At 36.0% G+C, this 19,013-nt stretch overlaps 2 protein-coding genes across 2 annotated transcripts; both read right to left on the bottom strand.

Moving 5' to 3' along the window:
• Nucleotides 1–273: 273 nt before the first annotated feature.
• On the bottom strand, nt 274–3,181 carry LOC103911582 (uncharacterized). Its single transcript, XM_087265681.1, has 4 exons — nt 1,786–3,181; nt 1,433–1,567; nt 1,075–1,290; nt 274–956 (listed from the first exon to the last, which is right to left on the bottom strand). Exons 1-4 carry the CDS (start codon nt 1,841–1,843, stop codon nt 301–303), a joined length of 1,065 nt encoding a protein of 354 aa, XP_087121807.1. The 5' UTR covers nt 1,844–3,181; the 3' UTR covers nt 274–300.
• Nucleotides 3,182–3,297: 116 nt separating this feature from the next.
• wdr46 (WD repeat domain 46) lies at nt 3,298–18,926 on the bottom strand. Its single transcript, NM_200623.1, is given in 14 exon segments — nt 3,298–3,512; nt 4,476–4,589; nt 4,858–5,048; nt 8,636–8,786; nt 9,771–9,924; nt 10,027–10,262; nt 12,890–13,040; nt 13,523–13,627; nt 14,427–14,488; nt 16,418–16,505; nt 16,821–16,933; nt 17,570–17,650; nt 17,783–17,914; nt 18,853–18,926. Coding segments are annotated over 14 exon segments (1,752 nt in total). The 5' UTR covers nt 18,910–18,926; the 3' UTR covers nt 3,298–3,395.
• Nucleotides 18,927–19,013: the final 87 nt, after the last annotated feature.

The raw sequence follows: 19,013 nt of genomic DNA, 5'->3' as shown, positions 1-19,013 counted from the left end.
TAATATCATTGTTATGAAATTCAGACTATCAGTGGAGTCTTAAAAAAGTCTTAAATCTCAAAAGCTAAATGTTAGGCCTGAAAATATAGTTCAACCAAAACAATCATTCTGTCCTCATTTCCTCAGCCTTCATCTGTTATAAACCAGTTTGACTTTCTTTCTTCGGGTTGAACAGAAATGAAGATGTTTGTAAGAATGTTCAAAACCTGTAAGAACACATTCAACACTTCTGAAGCAGAAATTGAGCAGATAAACTCGACACACTCTCCTCTGTTTTGTTCAACACAACTTTATTGAGTTCTACACGTTTCTCTGTCCCCATAACAGAATATGGCGGTTTCTCCCCCGCCGTGCAGCCTGGGCCTTGGAGGCAGGTCTGTTGTTGGGCCACATGTGCTGCTTGTGTATCGGGAACTTTCTGTTCAACTCCTCTTTCAAGCTGTCAACTGTCCATGTGGTCATCCTCCTCCTGTTCGCCACCCTCTCCTCCACCTCCTCCTTTCTTACGATGTCAGTTATTGTCTCTTTCTCCTCCATGCTCTTTTCCACCTCCTCACTTTCCTGTCCTTTCACCTCCTCCTCCTCCACCCTGCGGTTTCTCCTCGGCCTCCTTCTCCTCTTTGTCTTCTTCTTCACTTTGTCTTTCTCCATGTCCTCCACTTCCGCTTTTTCAGTGTGTTTTATTTCCTCATTTTCCTCCACCACACTTTCCTTCTCCTCCTCCCTTAATTTCATTCTCCAGAACTCCTCTGACAGCTGGCTGCTTATCTCCTCCTCCTTTCTTTTCTTGACCTCCTCCTCTGTCTTCTCTTCCTTCGTGTTATCGTTCACTTTCTCAGTCATCACAACCTCCTCCTCCTCCGTCATCACCACCTCCTCCTCCATCACCACCTCCTCCTGCTTCATCTCCTTCAGTTCCTCCTCCTCCACCATCCTCTTCTCATAGACCTCATAATCTGTTAGAGGACAGATGATTGCAGTTTGCACATACACACCGTCAGTTTCATGGTAAACTCCAGATTCACAGCATTACAGTCTGAAACATCTACTGTAGATGCCGAAAGCATCATTTACCATCAGAGGATGGGAATCTGAACGGCTCATCACTGGGAGAGAAGCAGAACCATCTCAAGGCCGCTCTGGTGAAGGAAGCAACCTTGCTCTTCTTTTTCTTCGTCTTCCTCTCTTTCACTTTCACCTCCTTCTCCTTCTCCACCTCCTCCTCCTCCTCCTGCTTCATCTCCTTCAGTTCCTCCTCCTCCACCATCCTCTTCTCATAGACCTCATAATCTGTTAGAGGACAGATGATTGCAGTTTGCACATACACACCGTCAGTTTCATGGTAAATTCCAGATCAGGGCAGTAAATATACGGTTTATTCATAACATTACAGTCTGAAACATCTACTGTAGATGCCAAAAGCATCATTTACCATCAGAGGATGGGAATCTGAACGGCTCATCACTGGGAGAGAAGCAGAACCATCTCAAGGCCGCTCTGGTGAACGAAGCAACCTTGCTCTTCTTTTTCATCTTCTTTGTCTCTTTCACTTTCTTCTTCTTGTCGTCTGTTAAAAGATAAACAGTTGCACATCTTGACACACTTCTCCAGAGTAGTTGAGGAAATTAAATAATCATTCACCAAAAACAAACACCCAAATATAAATAACTAAACCACTCATTTACCATGATTTAAACACACTTTAACCATGAAATTTCACTTTTATTTTGTATTTTAGTGTTATTTATTGAAATCAACTATAATAATATGTGATGTTGCTCTTACTCTCCATTTTGGCAGCCGATGTCTCGGGGTCAACGCCCAGTGGAAGATGCTCAACCATGATGTCAGTTTGGTTTTCAGACTTTCTGTCAAGAACTCGGGGTCTGGTAGCTGAAATGGGATGATGATTTCGGTCTTGCACCGTGAATCAATCAAATGGGCAGAGATGTTCAGTCGCTGAGAATCACTACAGGAGTTAGATATTCACTCGCAACGAAAGACACACCCGCTCAACGCCACTACCACAAACCAACAAGAGTTTCTCCTGTGCTGCAAGGCTTACAGTTCACTTTTGGAATGCGTTCTATTCTCAGAACACGCTTCACTATGGTAACCAGACCCTGCACTAACCAATGTTTTCTTTTAAAAACAAATGACTGAGGACATGTGCAAAGCACATAGAATACAGAAAACTATGCTAAATACATTGATCAAAAGCCGTCTTAAATACATAATTAGTTAGAAATTGATGCAACTGTGGACAAAGAAGCACAACAAATGAAATGGAGAGGGTTCTGCGAAACTCAAACCACAAAACTGACATATATTGATTGATATAATATAAATTCATTTGAAGTATTCAGCTTCAATGTGATGCATCCAGCAAGACATAGGGGAGAGCGGGGCACAGAGTAATACTTTTTGGTGTTGGCCAAATAATGAACGAATAGAATATAAGCCCTAATAATAATCCCTACTGGGGTTAGACCAACCATCTGTTTTTTTACCAACAACACACAAGCCTCTCCTACAAATGAGCACTGCTTTTTATTTTTATAAATGTATTTTTTATTCTACATAGCACAGTATGTTTATTTATTTATTTATCTATTGAATAAACACATTTTGATTTATTTGCATTATTATCCATCATTTTGCAATGCATTTATTTGCATTATTAGCAATAAAAAAATTATATTAAAAAAACTTTTTTCATTTGAGAAGTTCCCAACAATACACTCAGAATTTAGCAATGATTGTGTTGGTTTAATTGGTGTCCAACAGTGTGTGGCTTATTTGTAACACCCTGTTACAACTAACCCCGCTGTGTCGCGTTTTCCTCAAAACTGGCTACGTAGCTTTTTTACATCTTTCAAAATGGTTCCATCTTTTAGCCCACGATATTTAATATTCAATATGAGCGATATTTAAAAATCAGTGAAAGTATGAGCGTAAAATCTTGTAAAATATTGCTGTAAACACCGTCTTCACTCTCAGAAATAAAGGTGCAGGAGCTGTCATTGGGGCAGTATCTTTTTAAAAGGTGCATATTTGTACCTGAAGGGTCCACAGTGGTACCTCAAATGTACTTTTTAGTAGCATTAGGGTACGAATATGCACTGTGGACTATTTGGGTACAAATGTGTATCTTTTAAAAATATAAATAAAATTGCTGCTTCACACCTTTTTATTGGTCATTTTTTGCTTAAAGAAGACTTTGAGATGGAGCACACGTGCGCGCACACACACACACACACACACACACACACACACACACTGAAGGAAGCACAGAAATGACATCAGGATATTTTATTATAAAACAGTCGTGTCCTGTAATCTGCCAGTGTGTGCGGCAGATGAGCAACACTGTTCTCGATGTACATCAGACATCTTCACTTCTTAAAGCGATCCAGCGCTGATTTCTTCTCCAGCTCTTTCCTCTCGTCGCTCCTCTCTTTCTGCTCTTTCTGTCGTTTCATCTTCTCTTCAACAGTCTGTCGGATTTCATCCTGCAGAATCACAATAGAGGAGAAATCATGACAACTCAAAAATATAAATGAGAGATTTCGTCTAGTATTTCCCGAATGATGTTGGAACAGATTCAGGAATTTTTCACATTATTTGCTATATTATTTGTTCTTCTGGAGAAAGTCTGATTTGTTTTATTTCGGCTAGAATAAAGCAGTTCTTAATTGTTTTAAAGCCATTTTAAGGTCAATATTATTCGCCCCTTCAGCAATATTAGTGTTGGATTGTCTCCAGAACAAACCACTGTTATACAATGACTTGCCTAATTACCCTAACTTTACCCTAATTACCCTAGTGAAGCCTTTACATGTCACTTTAAGCTGAACACTAGTGTCTTGAAGAATATCTGTCATCATGGCAAAGATAAAATAAATCAGTTATTAGAGATGAGGTATTAAAACTATTATGATCAGAAATTTGCTAAATAAAAAATACAGAAATTGGGTAAAAAATATAAAATAATTAAAATGTAACCGGATCGCTCTCTTCAACTGTATATTTAAATTATACAGCGATTAAAAAATGTGAATGAGATTTCATAACTTTAATTTCTATATTAGTGCATTGATTTTTCCTTATTTTCTCATCCCAATGTTGAAAGGTATGTTAAATAAATAAATAAATCAATTAAAGTATGCAATAAACACTAGAAAACATTCTAATACAGTTTGTATAGTTCAAAGAGAAACAAGACTTGCTGTTAAAATTCCTCAAGTCTATGATATTCTAGCTTCTATATATGATTTCTTTAGATTCTCATGATCTATATATAGTTCTTGATCTCCTGCAATGCTGTCAGACATTCTAGCCATTGTCAAGAAGGCATAAGATGATCCCAAACACACCAGGATGACTTAATCTTAAGCTTATTAGAAGAATCAGAAACTTGCCTTTACCAAATTCCACTAAAACAAACGGCAGAGCGACAGAGAGAGATGACATACCCTCTGATCTTCATGGGCGACTTTCCTCTTTCTCTTCTCTACAGCGCCTGCAGAGCTTCTTCCCTTCTTCCTCATCCGCGGCTTGAATTTCTGTTTCGCCAAAGGATCAAATCCCTGAAACAGACAAGACAAAGTCAACACTAATGTTCCTTTTATACTATGGTTATGGTAAACACTCACTCGAGTACAATCACACTATATTTACATTCAGATGTGTGTGTCAGCTTAAATGACATGCAGTTCACACACACTATTATGTGATGTATATCGTACAAACTTTGAAGGACATTTTAACACTCGTGCAACAAGCAGATGACAGTTCAAACAATCACAGTCATCAGTTTGATTAAAAATCACCATTAATAGCGTCAGGCCGACTCACCATTACTTCAACCCGTTCCTTGTGTCTCTGCTCAAAGCTGGCCTGGTCCACTTTACTCAGCAGTCCGGGATCCAGACCGATCAGCTCGGGCTGCACTTTCTCCAGCAGAGCCTTGACCTCCCACTCCTGCCTCTGTTTAGCGCTGCGGTACGGGTTCGTATCGAGAGCGTCGAAATTCGGTTCTCCTGCACCTGGAGAGACAAATAATAAAGCACGGTTAACCAAAAATAAATAAATCAGCATATTCATGAGACTTTCCCAGAGATGGGTTGCGGCTGGAAGGGCATCCGCTGTGTAAAAACCTGCTGGATAAGTTGGCGGTTCATTCCGATGTGGCAACCCCAGATTAATAAAGGGACTAAGCAGACAAGAAAATGAATGAATGATATTCATGATACATATACTAAAAATATACTGTAATACACTAAAACAGACTGAAAAATAATTTCCCTCACTGATTTTGATGCTTATGTGGTGTTTGTATGAATGTACAGTACATATAGTTTATTTTCTAATGCTACGTTAAATAACGTCCACATTTATGCACATGGCAAACATGCAAATTAAATCAATTATTGCTTTTAAATGCCTTCCTTTATAACAATATATTTATTTAATACTATATATTTTATAATATTATATATTTAATACTATATATTTTATAACACTATATATTTTATAATACTATACATTAAATACTATATATTTTATAATACTACCTATTTTATTATACCATATAATTATTACTATATATTTTATAATACTATATATTTAATACTATATATTTAATAATACTATATATATTAAATACTATATATTTTATAATACTACATATTTTATTATACTATATAATTATTACTATATATTTTATAATACTATATATTTAATAATACATATTTTATAATACTATATATTTAATACTATATATTTTATAATACTATATATATTAAATACTATATATTTTATAATACTACATATTTTATTATACTATATAATTATTACTATATATTTTATAATATTATATATTTAATACTATATATTTTATAACACTTTATATTTTATAATACTATATATTTAATACTAGATATTTTATAATATTACATATTTTATTATACCATATAATAATTACTATATATTTTATAATACTATATATTTAATACTATATATTTTATTATACCATATAATTAGTACTATATATTTTATAATACTATATATTTAATACTATATATTTTATTATACCATATAATTAGTACTATATATTTTATAATACTATATATTTAATACTATATATTTTATAATACTACATATTTTATTATACCATATAATTATTACTACATATTTTATAATAATATATATTTTATAATACTATATATTTAATACTAGATATTTTATACTATTTATTTTACAATACTATATTTAAAACTATATTTTATAATACTATATATTTAATACTACATATATAATATATATTTTATAATACTATATATAATTAATACTATATATTTTATAATACTATATATTTTATAATACGATATATTTAATACTAGATATTTTATAATACTACATATTTTATACTATTTTATAATACTATATATTTGATAATATATCTTTTATAATACTATATATTTAATAATACTATATATTTTTTACTATATATTTTATAATATTACATATTTTATTATACCATATAATTATTACTATATATTTTATAATACTATATATTTTATACTATAGATTTTATAATACTATATACTTTATATTTAATACTATATATTATATAATACTATATAACTTATAATACTATATATATTTTATAACACTATATATTTAATACTATATATTTTATAATACTATATATCTAACAATTCTTACTTATTCTACAATGCGGAAGTGATTCAGTTGCATTCGGAAGAAATGACTAGTAATAAAAGCCGGCAGAAACCAGTCGAACCGTTTTCATAACTATACACAAAATGTAGAATAATATAATATAAAAATATCAGTTTGCAACATGAAGCAGCAAAACGAGCCGTTTTTAATGTCTAAAAATCAATGGTGGTGAATGAGAGCGGACGTCTCGAGGCAAAAACATTCAAACGGCTGCACCCGCTCATACGTAAAGAATAAGGTCAATAATCAGCAAATGAGTTCATCAATGTTTTTAATCACAAACATATTACATACTCGCAAAACCTCCATTAATATTCACTGAAGTGATCTACAGCAAATTAATACACCCTTGTTTGGCCTCAGAGTAATGTGTGTGATTGGTTGAAGTGCCCTTTGCTGCAAAAACACGAGGAGAAATCTGATGCACAGGAGCAGATCGAAATTTAAAGAGCCCCTGTGATGGGTTTTTGAAAATGAAGAAGGAAAACATCCAGCTGAGGGTAAATCTGAAAGTGCAGCGTGTTTAAAACTACTAACTCGACTCTGATTCGGTTTAGCCATTTAGTGTTCAGTCATTTTCAAGGATTTTTTGCAGTGCAGTAAAAATAGGTGTTTGACTAACCAGGTTACTATTTTTATTTCCTAAAGCAGGGGTCACCAATCTCGGTGCTGGAGTGCCGGTGTCCCTGCAGAGTTCAGCTACAACTTGCCTCAACACTCCTGCCTGGGTGTTTTATGTATACCTAGTAAGAGCTTGATTAGCTTGTTCAGGTGTGTTTGATTAGGGTTGGAGCTGAAATCTGCAGGACACCGGCCCTCCAGGAACAAGTTTGGTGACCCCTGTCCTAAAGTTGTAACTCGAGTATAATCATGTTAAGTCTACTTTCTTAGCAACTTCCTCTTGTTATGCAGACACACTGACACGAAACAAGAACCAGGCATCGGAAAAGCAGTTACCATGAGCACACCCACACACAATTCTCACTTCTTGTTATGTTGAGTGGATGTCCTGTTTGTGGGTCCATCTGTAACTACAACCCATTTCTATTTGGAGTTTGCATGCACTCAAAGTTTGCAATGTTAGAGCTGCATTGCGATCTTTTGTTTTTCTGTGATATGTATATTGTGATATGATCATTTCAACAGATGACTTGAATAGCTTTATTTGGATATAAATCATTCATTTAGATGCATTACATCTGTATAAAATACAATAAATAGCAAGTATTAATACTAAATAAATGAAATAAATACAATATAGATTCAACAGAGCAAAGATAAAAGTGAAATATGCAGTGCTTTGTTTTCTTTGAGCAGTGTTCAGGTACAGAAACTAAAAGAACAAATCAAATAGTCTGTATATTGTATTATACACTCACTGGCCACTTTATTAGGTACACCTGTCCAACTGCTCGTTAATGCAAATTTATAATCAGCCAATCAGCAACTTTAGGCATGTAGACATGGTCAAGACGATCTGCTGCAGGTCAGAGTGAGCATCAGAATGGGGAAGAAAGGGGATTTAAGAGACTTTGATTGTGGCACGGTTGTTGCTGCCAGACGGGCTGCTCTGAGTATTTCAGAAACTGCTGATCTACTGGGATTTTCACGCACAACCATCTCTAGGGTTTACAGAGAATGCTCCGACAAATGAATGAATGTGAACAAATAACGTGATTTTTTTTTTTACAAATGAATCACGAACACACTGTTTTGCACCCCATAAACCTTTAAAAACCCATTGTGAACCACCTCTTTAAATTTGTTTTGACCATTTTAAAGGTCTATACAGTGGGCTAATAACTCAACTATAAAAAGACTGCCATGAGCAGTGGGAAACCCTGAGTGAGCTGTGTGTAAACACTGACGCATTTATTTATTGGTTTACCTGGTACGATCATACTAGTGAAGCCCTGGCCGTGTCCAATTCCAAGAACGTCCTCGAAGGGGCAGTACGCCACTCCGCAGACCTGTCCTCGCAGACGGTGCGCCATGTAGGGTTTGGACACAGGAGTGCTTCCCCAAACGTTCTGATACACCTAAAGGTACACACAAGTCAAACATCAGGGGAAAACATGTAGTAAACTGGCGTAAAGAAACTCACATATTGCTGTAGGGGGATTGAGATATGATCCAGAATTTTATCTCAATATTTTACCAGAAAATTAAAAAAAATTATTAATGGTCCCATTAAACATAAATGAAGTTTGCTAGTTTTAGATGTCGGCTTTTAAGATCTCTATAAGCTAGTTTGCACCAAAACAGTGACATTTGATTGACATTCTCCCTTTATACGTGTCATCAAAGGGGGAAAGCCCCGCCCACTAGTGCCCATCTCTCCCTCATTAGCATAAACAGCAGCCCTGAGTGAGAAGCAGCCGTCTGTCCGTTAGCCATTAGAGCTGCTGAGGATAATGTCAGCATAGACTAAGAGGAATATAGATGTGGAGTTTTAGATGAACAGCGACAGGAGACTGACAGAAGTATCAAGCACACACTCACACTGAAGCACACCTGACCAGCACTATGAACACAGCAAGTGCTGTTTTACATCTGCCACTATGCTGACACACAGGCATTTGTAGCTCCACCCTCTACTGAAATGAGCACAATCTCATTTGCATTTAAAGCGACAGGCACCAAAACACCACAATTAGGATCAAAGCCTGAGAGGGTCCGTTTCAGAGAGTTAGAGAACATTATCTGTGTGCTATTTTGAGCTCAAAATTCACTATACACTCTTGAGACACTCTTATTTTACATGATGTAAAAAGGGGTGTAATATGTCTCCTTTAAAAAGCCAATATTATGATTAACATATTGGGACTATGTCTCTCGGCTAGCATGGGAACGCCTCAGGATCCCCCCGGAGGAAGTGTCTGGGGAGGGGGAAGTCTGGGGTTCTCTCCTAAGACTGCTGCCCCCATGACCCGGCCCCGGAAAAGCGGCAGAAAATGAATGAATGAATGAATGAATGATAAATCAAATTAACCCAGAGAGTGTTGCTTGTGTATGTGTCTCACCTGTACAACATCTCCAGTAGCGGCGCTCAGCAGTCCTCTCTGACTTAGAGACAGACACGAGGCTCCCGCTGGCAGGAAACTGGAGTGGAAGGGTTTGAAAGCTCTGATGTCATACACTTTCAACTTCCTATCCAGACCCGACGTCACCATATACCTGCAGTAAACAAACATTTATTCATTTTAGAATACATTTCCAGAACAAACCACTGTTATACAATGACTTGCCCTATTTCCCTAACTCTAACTTGATACTCACGTGCCGGTTTTGTCCACCGCTACAGAGTGAACCGCCCCTCGATGGCACAGCATCTTCACCAGAGGCTCTTTCTGATTGGGCGACCACAGGCTGACGGTGCCGTTGGTGTGTCCCAGGTGGATGATGGCGTTATAGGGATTCTGCGTCATCACGTTCAGACGGCCAGATTTTGTGCAGATGGCCGCGATCTCTTTACCGATCGACACATCCAGGTATTGCAGAAAGCCTGTGGCACTCTGAAAGATCAAACCACTGTTATTACACTGACAGAAATCCTGAAATACCATTGGAAAACGCAATACATTTGGTACAGTCTGGTTTGAAGTAGTGCTGGGTTGCCAGGTTTGGTTTTCAAACTAAAAATACCCCAATGGTCTTTCTAGGGAAATTTCAAGAGGCTATCAACAAGAAAACCCACCAACCAGTCATGGCTCTGCAAACAAAACATGTGGTTATAGTGGAAGTCAATGGGGCAAAAACAGAAACGAATATAAGGAAAGGGTAGTAAATTTGCCCAGGGATGATGGGATAGGATGACAACACCATGGACACAGATGAAATGAAAAACATAGATGATTTGGCAACACGACATTAGTGCTGCCCACTTTTATCAGGCATTAAAAAGATGTGGTGTTCTTGCTCCTACAAATTGATTGGTGGATTTTTCAGAACAGCATCATGGGAAGTGTTGTTTTTAAACCACATTTGCTTAATAATTAATTTAAATTAACAAGATTGTTTAAAAGAATCAAGATTGTTTAAAATAATGTGGCTGGTGGTTTCAAAGTTGTGGAATAACAGAGGACTTGGCAACACTGGCATATGTGCGCCCAACTTTTTTTTCAGGCATTTTAAAGAGATGTTCTGGTGTGCCCAACTTTTTTTTCAGGCATTTTAAAGAGATGTTCTGGTGTTCTTACTCCTACAAACTGATTTTCAGAACAGCATCATGGGAAGTGTAGTGTTTAAACTACGTTTGTATCTTCGTTTTTTATTTAAACATGATTGTTTAAAAGTATTAGGTTAAAATAATGCGGCTGGTGATTTAAAAAAAAGCCAGCAAAGTTGTGGAATAACTGAAGACTTGGCAACACTGCATAAGTGCTGCCTGCTTTATTTAAGGCAGGGGTCACCAATCTCAGTTATGGAGGGCCGGTGTCCCTGCAGGATTTAGCTCCAACTTGCCTCAACACACCTGCCTGGGTGTTTCTAGTATACCTAGTAAGAGCTTGATTAGCTTGTTCAGGTGTGTTTGATTAGGGTTGGAGCTCAAATCTGCAGGACACCGGCCCTCCAGGAACAAGTTTGGTGATCCCTGATTTAAGGCATTAAAAAGAGATGTTCTGGGGTGTTTTTGTTTCTACAAACTCATTGGTGGAATACTTCGAAGAGCTTCATGGGAAATGTAGTTTTTTAACCTTATTTGTACTTTTATTTAATTTATTTTAACAAGATTGTTTAAGATAATTAAGATAAAAATAATGCAGCTGGTGGTTTCAAAGAAGCCAGTTAAGTTGTGGAATAACTATGGACTTGGCAACACAGCATTAGTGCTGCCTATTTTTTTCAGGCATTTAAAAAAGATGTTCTGGTGTTTTTGCTCCAACAAACTGATTTTCAGAACAGCATCATGGGAAGTGTAGTTTTTAAATCACAAGTTTGTATTTATTTATTTATTTATTTTAACAACATTGCTTTAAAAGCATTAGGCTAAAATAATGCAGATGGCAGCTTCAAAGAAGCCAGTAAAGTTGTGGAATAACAGAGGAGTTGGCAACTCTACATAAAGTGCTGCCTACTTTTTTCAGGCATTTTATAGAGATGTTCTACGGTGTTTCTGCTCCTACAAACTAATGGAAATCTCAGAACAGCATCATGGGAAATGTAGTTTTTAACCACATTTTAATTTATTTCTTTTAACAAGATTGTTTTAAAAGTGTTAGACTAAAATACTGTGGCTGGCGGTTTCAAAGAAGCCAGTAAAGTTGTGGAATAACTGTGGACTTGGCAACTCTGCACTAGTGCTGCCTACTTTATTTCAGGCATTAAAAAGATGTTCCGATGTTCCTGCTCCTACAAACTAACTTTCAGAACAGCATCATGGGAAATGTAGTTTTTTAACCACATTTGCATTTTTTATTTTATTTATTTGAACAAGATTGTTTTAAAAGTATTAGACTGAAATAATGCAGCTGGTGGTTTTTACAAAAAGCAATTAAAGTTGTGGAATGACAGAGGACTTGGCAACACAGCATTAGAGGTGCCTCCTTTATTTTAGCCATTTTAAAGACATGTTCTGGTGTTTTTGCTCCAACAAACTGATTAGTGGAATTTTCAGAACAGCATTATGGGAAATGTAGTTTTTTAATCACATTTCTTATTTAAACAAGATTATTTAAAATAATTAAGCTAAATCAACGGTTTTATTTGCGTCTCCTCATACTTCAGTTTCTCATCAAATCTTCTGACCAATCAAATGCTCACTAATGTCTGACATGCCCCGCCCCCTTCTTCTCATTGGCTTTTCATTTGATGCTCTTGAGCTCAACCACTCTCACTGGCAGAGCTGTGCTAAAATGAAATACTATTGGCTGTTTTTTTAAAGGGGAGGAGCTACACAATACATTTCAAAGCACTAAGTAGTTAATGAAATCCATTAACCCAGAGATTATTTCCATCCTTAAGTTAAATTAGATTAAGAACTTTAATGCAATCGGGCACAGATCATTAAACTAACGACTTCTTATAGATGTTTACCTGATTAAGCTGTATATTGATAATACTAAGCAAACAGATGCAGAGCACACAGTCACCCATATCTAACTCTCTGCTGCAGAAGGTGTAGTGGTGTTTGTTGACGCACCGCTGTGGCGAGCAGGAAGTGGTACGGCAGGAACTGCATCCGCAAGACGTCGTTGAACTTCTTTATGCAGTGGAGCTCCACACCTTTCGAGTCATAAATGTAGAGCCACTTCTTCTGTGCCACAGCAAACATGGCCTCTGTGTGAAGCCACCTGAGATGAGGAGATGATGATGTACAGTTGAAGTCAGGATTATTAGCCCCCCTGTATATTTATTTCTGTTTAACATTTAACATTTCTGCACATAATAGTTTAATAACTGATTTATTTTCTCTTTGCCATGATGACAGCACATAATATTAGACTAGATATTCTTCAAGACACTAGTGTTCAGCTTAAAGTGACATGTAAAGGCTTCACTAGGGTAATTAGGGTAAAGTTAGGGTAATTAGGCAAGTCATTGTATAACAGTGGTTTGTTCTGGAGACAATCCAACACTAATATTGCTGAAGGGGCCAATAATATTGACCTTAAAATGGCTTTAAAACAATTAAAAACTGCTTTTATTCTAGCCGAAAAAAAACAAATAAGACTTTCTCCAGAAGAACAAATAATATAGCAAATAATATAATATTTCAGCAAATAAATAATATAATATTTCCAGCATGTAAGTTGGACAGAACAGTGACGCTCACTTGATGTCATTAACTGTTTCCATGACGTTCATCTCACACATCAGGTGTTTGGTCTGCCAGTCGAAGCAGGCCACATGACCTCTCCTCCCGCCCAGCAACAGGTGCCTGTTAAAGACATTATCATAAAAACTCAAGCCGAAATACACAGAGATCATACAGTATGTGTTAACAGTTTACTGAAACATCGGTTAATGTTTTTCAAAACCTCTAAAACAGAGTTATGGGTGGGCATGCAGCGATTATAGATTTTGGTTGTAGGGCTATAGTCTGAGGAATAGGGTATACGCAAAACTAAGGTTGGATTGTTAGCACACAGCATAAGGTAAAGATGACGGCTGTCTGTGCTATCTGGGGCTGCTTATTGATCATAAATGTATTGCTTTCACTTCTGCGCCATGGAAACACCAAGATTTATTCGTCAACTGTTTGATATGTGAATATATTTCAGTAAAAGAACACTAGAACCGTATGAGCACCGGCAAGAGCTTTCATTTGAGCTAGAACTTGTACATGTGTCATATGAAAAATATGAAAATGAACCAATGTTCAAAACCCAGCTCGGGGATCCAAAATACTGTGTATTTAAGTGTAAATAACTTTTGTACAGTAGAATAAAAACCAAAGTGATGCATATGTGCTAAAATATAGATGATACACTTTCAAACGAACCCACTTAAGGGGGTCTGGTGCAATGCAGCCCTTTAAATCTTAAAGCGAAAGTCGATAACGTCACGGATACGGTACCCTGTCCGCGGAGTTTAACTGGTTAAAGTTCACTTGAGAAATATTTTAAAAAAAAGAATCAATAATTCACAAGAGGGCCAATAATTTTGCCCTCAACTGTGCACATATATACATTTACATATAAAATAAAAATGTATTCATGTTTTGCTTTACATCGTACCGTCCAGTTCTGCTGTAGTCAAGTCTATACGGCCCAAACTGGGAGAGATGCAGGTTGAAGTACTGCGAGGAGAGAAAGAGAAATCAACACAATGAACATACAAATGAACAGAATCAGAGAAGTCAGTTTAAATGTTTTTTAATTAGTGAAAGGGAAAGGTTTATGAGTGTGTCTCAGTGTAACACTAAAGACAGCAGAGTTACAGCGCCACCATGTGGAATGAAATTAAATAAAAGAGCAATGCACGCATGTACAGTGGAAGTCAGAATTATTAGCCACCTTTTCATTTTTTTTAATGATGTTTAACAGAGCAAGGAAATTTTCACAGTATGTCTAACAATATTTGTTCTTCTGGAGAAAGTCTGATTTGTTTTATTTCGGCTAGAATAAAAGCTTGGCTATATACATTTTTTTAAAAAGCCATTTTAAGCTCAATATTATTCACCCCCTTCAGCAATATTAGTGTTGGATTGTCTCCAGAACAAACCACTGTTATACAATGACTTGCCTAATTACCCTAACTTTACCCTGATTACCCTAGTGAAGCCTTTACATGTCACTTTAAGCTGAATACTAGTGTCTTGAAGAATATCTAGTCTAATATTATTTACTGTCATCAAGACAAAGAGAAAATAAATCAGTTATTAGAGATGAGTTATTAAAGCTATTATGATTAGAAATGTGTTGAAAACTTCTCTCTGTTAAACAGAAATTAAGGAAAAAAAAATAAACGGGGGTGAATAATTCTGACTTCAACTGTATGTGCTGTTGTGGCACAGAAAAGGAGGATGCTGTTCACTTATTTTTAAATTACATTTATACTAAAATGTTTTGGATATATTGTGAAGACCTCTTTCATAAATATTAAGCAATGAAGTTTTATCTTTTAGAGAAAGACGTATTTTTCTGTTTTTATAGAGTAGGTTTACCACCAAATGTGATCTTGATTGTTGATTTGTGTTTGATTATGGGAAAGTGACACATATACACATATAGAAATGGGCTAAATGTGAACCCAATCTTTTGTTATTTACGCAAGATATGAAACATTTGACTTGATACTTGGATTGAAAAATAGTAAAGTAAATCTCACCAGCGAATCTTTGAATCTATTTGTTTGATTTTTCATACCGTTTTTTTCCGTTCGTGTTTAATTATTGTATTTGTATTAATATTGTATAGCATATTGTCATTTTTACAAATTGTAATCTGTTCAATACTTGACAATAAAAAAATTCCCCAATTTCTGTTTAATGGAGAGAAGATTTGTTCAGCACATTTCTAATCATAATAGTTCTAATAGCTGATGCATTTTCTCTTTGTCATGATGACAGCACATAATATTAGACTAGACATTCTTCAAGACACTAGTGTTCAGCTTAAAGTGACATGTAAAGGCTTCACTAGGGTAATTAGGGTAAAGTTAGGGTAATTACGCAAGTCATTGTATAACAGTGGTTTATTCTGGAGACAATCCAACACTAATATTGCTGAAGGGGTGAATAATATTGACCTTAAAATGGCTTTAAAACAATTAAGAACTGCTTTTATTCTAGCCGAAATAAAACAAATCAGACTTTCTCCAGAAGAACAAATATTAGAGGAAATACTGTAAAAAAATTCCTGAATCTGTTCAACACCATTTGGCAAATATTCAACAAAGAACTAAATTTTCTCATTCAGAATTTTTGAGTTGACAATTTCCTTTTTATATTCCACCATACAAAATTCACATGAGGTCAAAATAATTCTGACTTCAACTGTATATATGGACTTTGCATGTAGCAAAGCAATGTTAAATGCACTGTTCATCTAAAAATACATTCAAATGCTTGTTTTTTTGCTTTTTTTTTTGGTTTCGAGTTCATTACGGAGTCAGATTATTCATTACTGTGTCATTTTGTCATAAACAACATTATTTTAAGGGAGTAATTAATTTATTTATTGATGTTTCTCAGGTTTTTTCCTCAGTTTACGGTGTGTAAATTCACCTTCGCTCCAGATGTGATGTCCACAGCATCTGCAATATCGTCCTGAGCGATGGTGCACGTGTCTTCACCATCGTCTCCTTCCAGAAACCTGACACACACACACACACACACACACACACACACACACACAAATCAGCTAATTGTGCACTTTTACCATATTAAGCATAATTCATTTAATAACTAACATAAGTAGCGGCAGTGTTCAAGTCACACGAAGTACATTTAATATATTGCATTTTCATCATTAAGAGTGGACAGAGCAGAGATCAACATCCCATAATGTAATTCACAACCAGAAATAAACCCAAAACACTTAAAATACAGAAACTGTTTATTGTGTATTTTTTATTGATCATTCTTTTGAGGGTTTCTATTGAAAGTTGAAATGTGTGCTGTTCATTACCCAGCATCCTCTGGGAGCAGGAGACCGTATCGTGCAGCCTGTTTCTGAGCCAGTTCAGACAGAGACTCAGAGGACGTGATGGCATGTTTCAGCTTCGGACCGGCTCGTGCAGGCTGAAACACACACACACACACACACACACACACACACACACACACACAACACACAACACACACACAACACACAACACACACACAACACACAACACACACACACACACACACACACACACACACACACACACACACACACACACACACACACACACACACACACACACACACACTCATCTAGGGGATTCATACTCACAAAATGTGATTGTTCTGGTGCTCAATTTCAAGTTTCAATTTCATGCTTACTACACAGAGCCATAGTTTTCTGACAAGCTGTGCAAAACATTTCATGCAAATAATAATTCTGCAATATTGACAGCCGCTAAGGTAGCTTCTCAGTACACTACAGCTCTTTGTTGCCAATGTTAAACCTGAAAAGCACATGCAAATACCACATATAATGATGGTTTTACTCAAAACTCACTATATTATAATAGATGTTATATTACGCTGTATTATATTCTAAGCATTGTCAGACACATTGCATCAATGCATACTTTATTATGAGGCAGACTAAAAGAAGAACTCTTCTGCAACGCAAAAGCACATCGGTGGACACTAATAAATATATAGCAGAATTTGTATTATGAATTGTGGTCCACATCGTCGAGCCCTAAATGTCGATTCATGACTCACCACTTTGTGTTTCTGTCCTCTCTGAAACGTGCGCAGCTGCTTCTGTGGGATCGGCTTCTCTCCAGGAAAAGGGTCTTCTTTCTAAACAACCAATCAGAAGAGCTGCTGAAATACTGACTTTCACAAACTTTTGGCCTGCAAACCATCCAAATATTAACGAATGTGTAAATATAAAACCAACTTTAGCTTAATTAGCAAAGAGAAAACTTTTACCCCTGACAGTAAACGTTCTTCTTTCTTCCTCTTCTCTGTGTGGGGTTTCTGCTTCTGCTCATCTTTACTCTCCTCTTCGGTTGCTTTGTTTTGCTCTGTGTTTTCTGTTTCTTCCCAATAGCGCTTTGCAGGCTTCAGAGTGAGTAAAAACACAAGCATGTTCAGAAATCATCTGTTTTCGGTCTTTCATTGAATACAGATGACCATTAGCAATAGGAATGGTGACAAAATTGAGTCCAAATGGTTTTTGAAGTGTTAAAATATAAACTTATTAAGATAAAATATGTCAGTAAACTATTTATATAGTTTTTAAATTACTTCTCTTTTCTAGAACTTTGCTATCCAATAAAAATGTAAAAAAAAAAACAACTACAATTATTAAAATGATGCAAAAATATCTATTAAGTTAATTTAAACCCAACAATAACCAAATCTAACAGACAAACAATTTAACCGATATCCCAATGGTACTTTGATATGTCAAATAATAGTTAATAAACACATTATTAAACATAAATACAGCACTTTCTGATGCTATTGGGATTTTAAAAGGCACGTTTAATACAGACTAAATGTATTTAAAAAATCTAAGAGCATTATTGAGGCACTGTTTTGGTAACAATATAATAAATACATACTTAATATATTCTAGTCTTAGAATTTAGTGACTTATTCAATTAATTTTAAAAATAACATATTATATAAACCTACATAATATATATCGCTGACTCTGTGAATCTGCATAAGTATCAGGTAAACAACAACTTTTCTGCATTATTGTTGATTGCAGACAACCGTGAACCGAATTGTACAAGATAAGCCATATACAAGTAAGTGATAAATGTATTCTTGTAACATTAAATTAATAATCGACAGTAAAAAATAGGGTTAAATCACACGAAATGTCGATTACAACAGTATAAAGCTGAAATCAGCGAACGAGGGGACTTTTATTTGTTGACAGCGTCTTCACAGTGAGTGTCTTTGAGTCTCTGATATGAACAAATAGATTCACACCGCTATAATTAAGAGGGTATTATTGCAGTGAGAGCCGGATAAACTAAATTCACCTTTTTCTTTGCCTTTTTCTCCACGTGTGAAGCCGTCAACACCTCCTGCGCCGCCATGTTTGTTTGAAAGCGTTGAATCCGTCCTTCTTCGTCGATTGTTGGCGGCGATCAGAACAGCTGAAGAGTGAATCAGCGCCTTCTGCTGGACTGACGGTCATGGC

This window comes from Danio rerio, chromosome 8 (genome assembly GCF_052040795.2).
Source record: "Danio rerio strain M-AB ecotype USA chromosome 8, GRCz13ab, whole genome shotgun sequence".
Lineage (NCBI taxonomy): Eukaryota > Metazoa > Chordata > Actinopteri > Cypriniformes > Danionidae > Danio > Danio rerio.
Note: the sequence above shows the minus strand (reverse complement) of the source record. Positions and strands in the feature narration are given on the sequence as shown.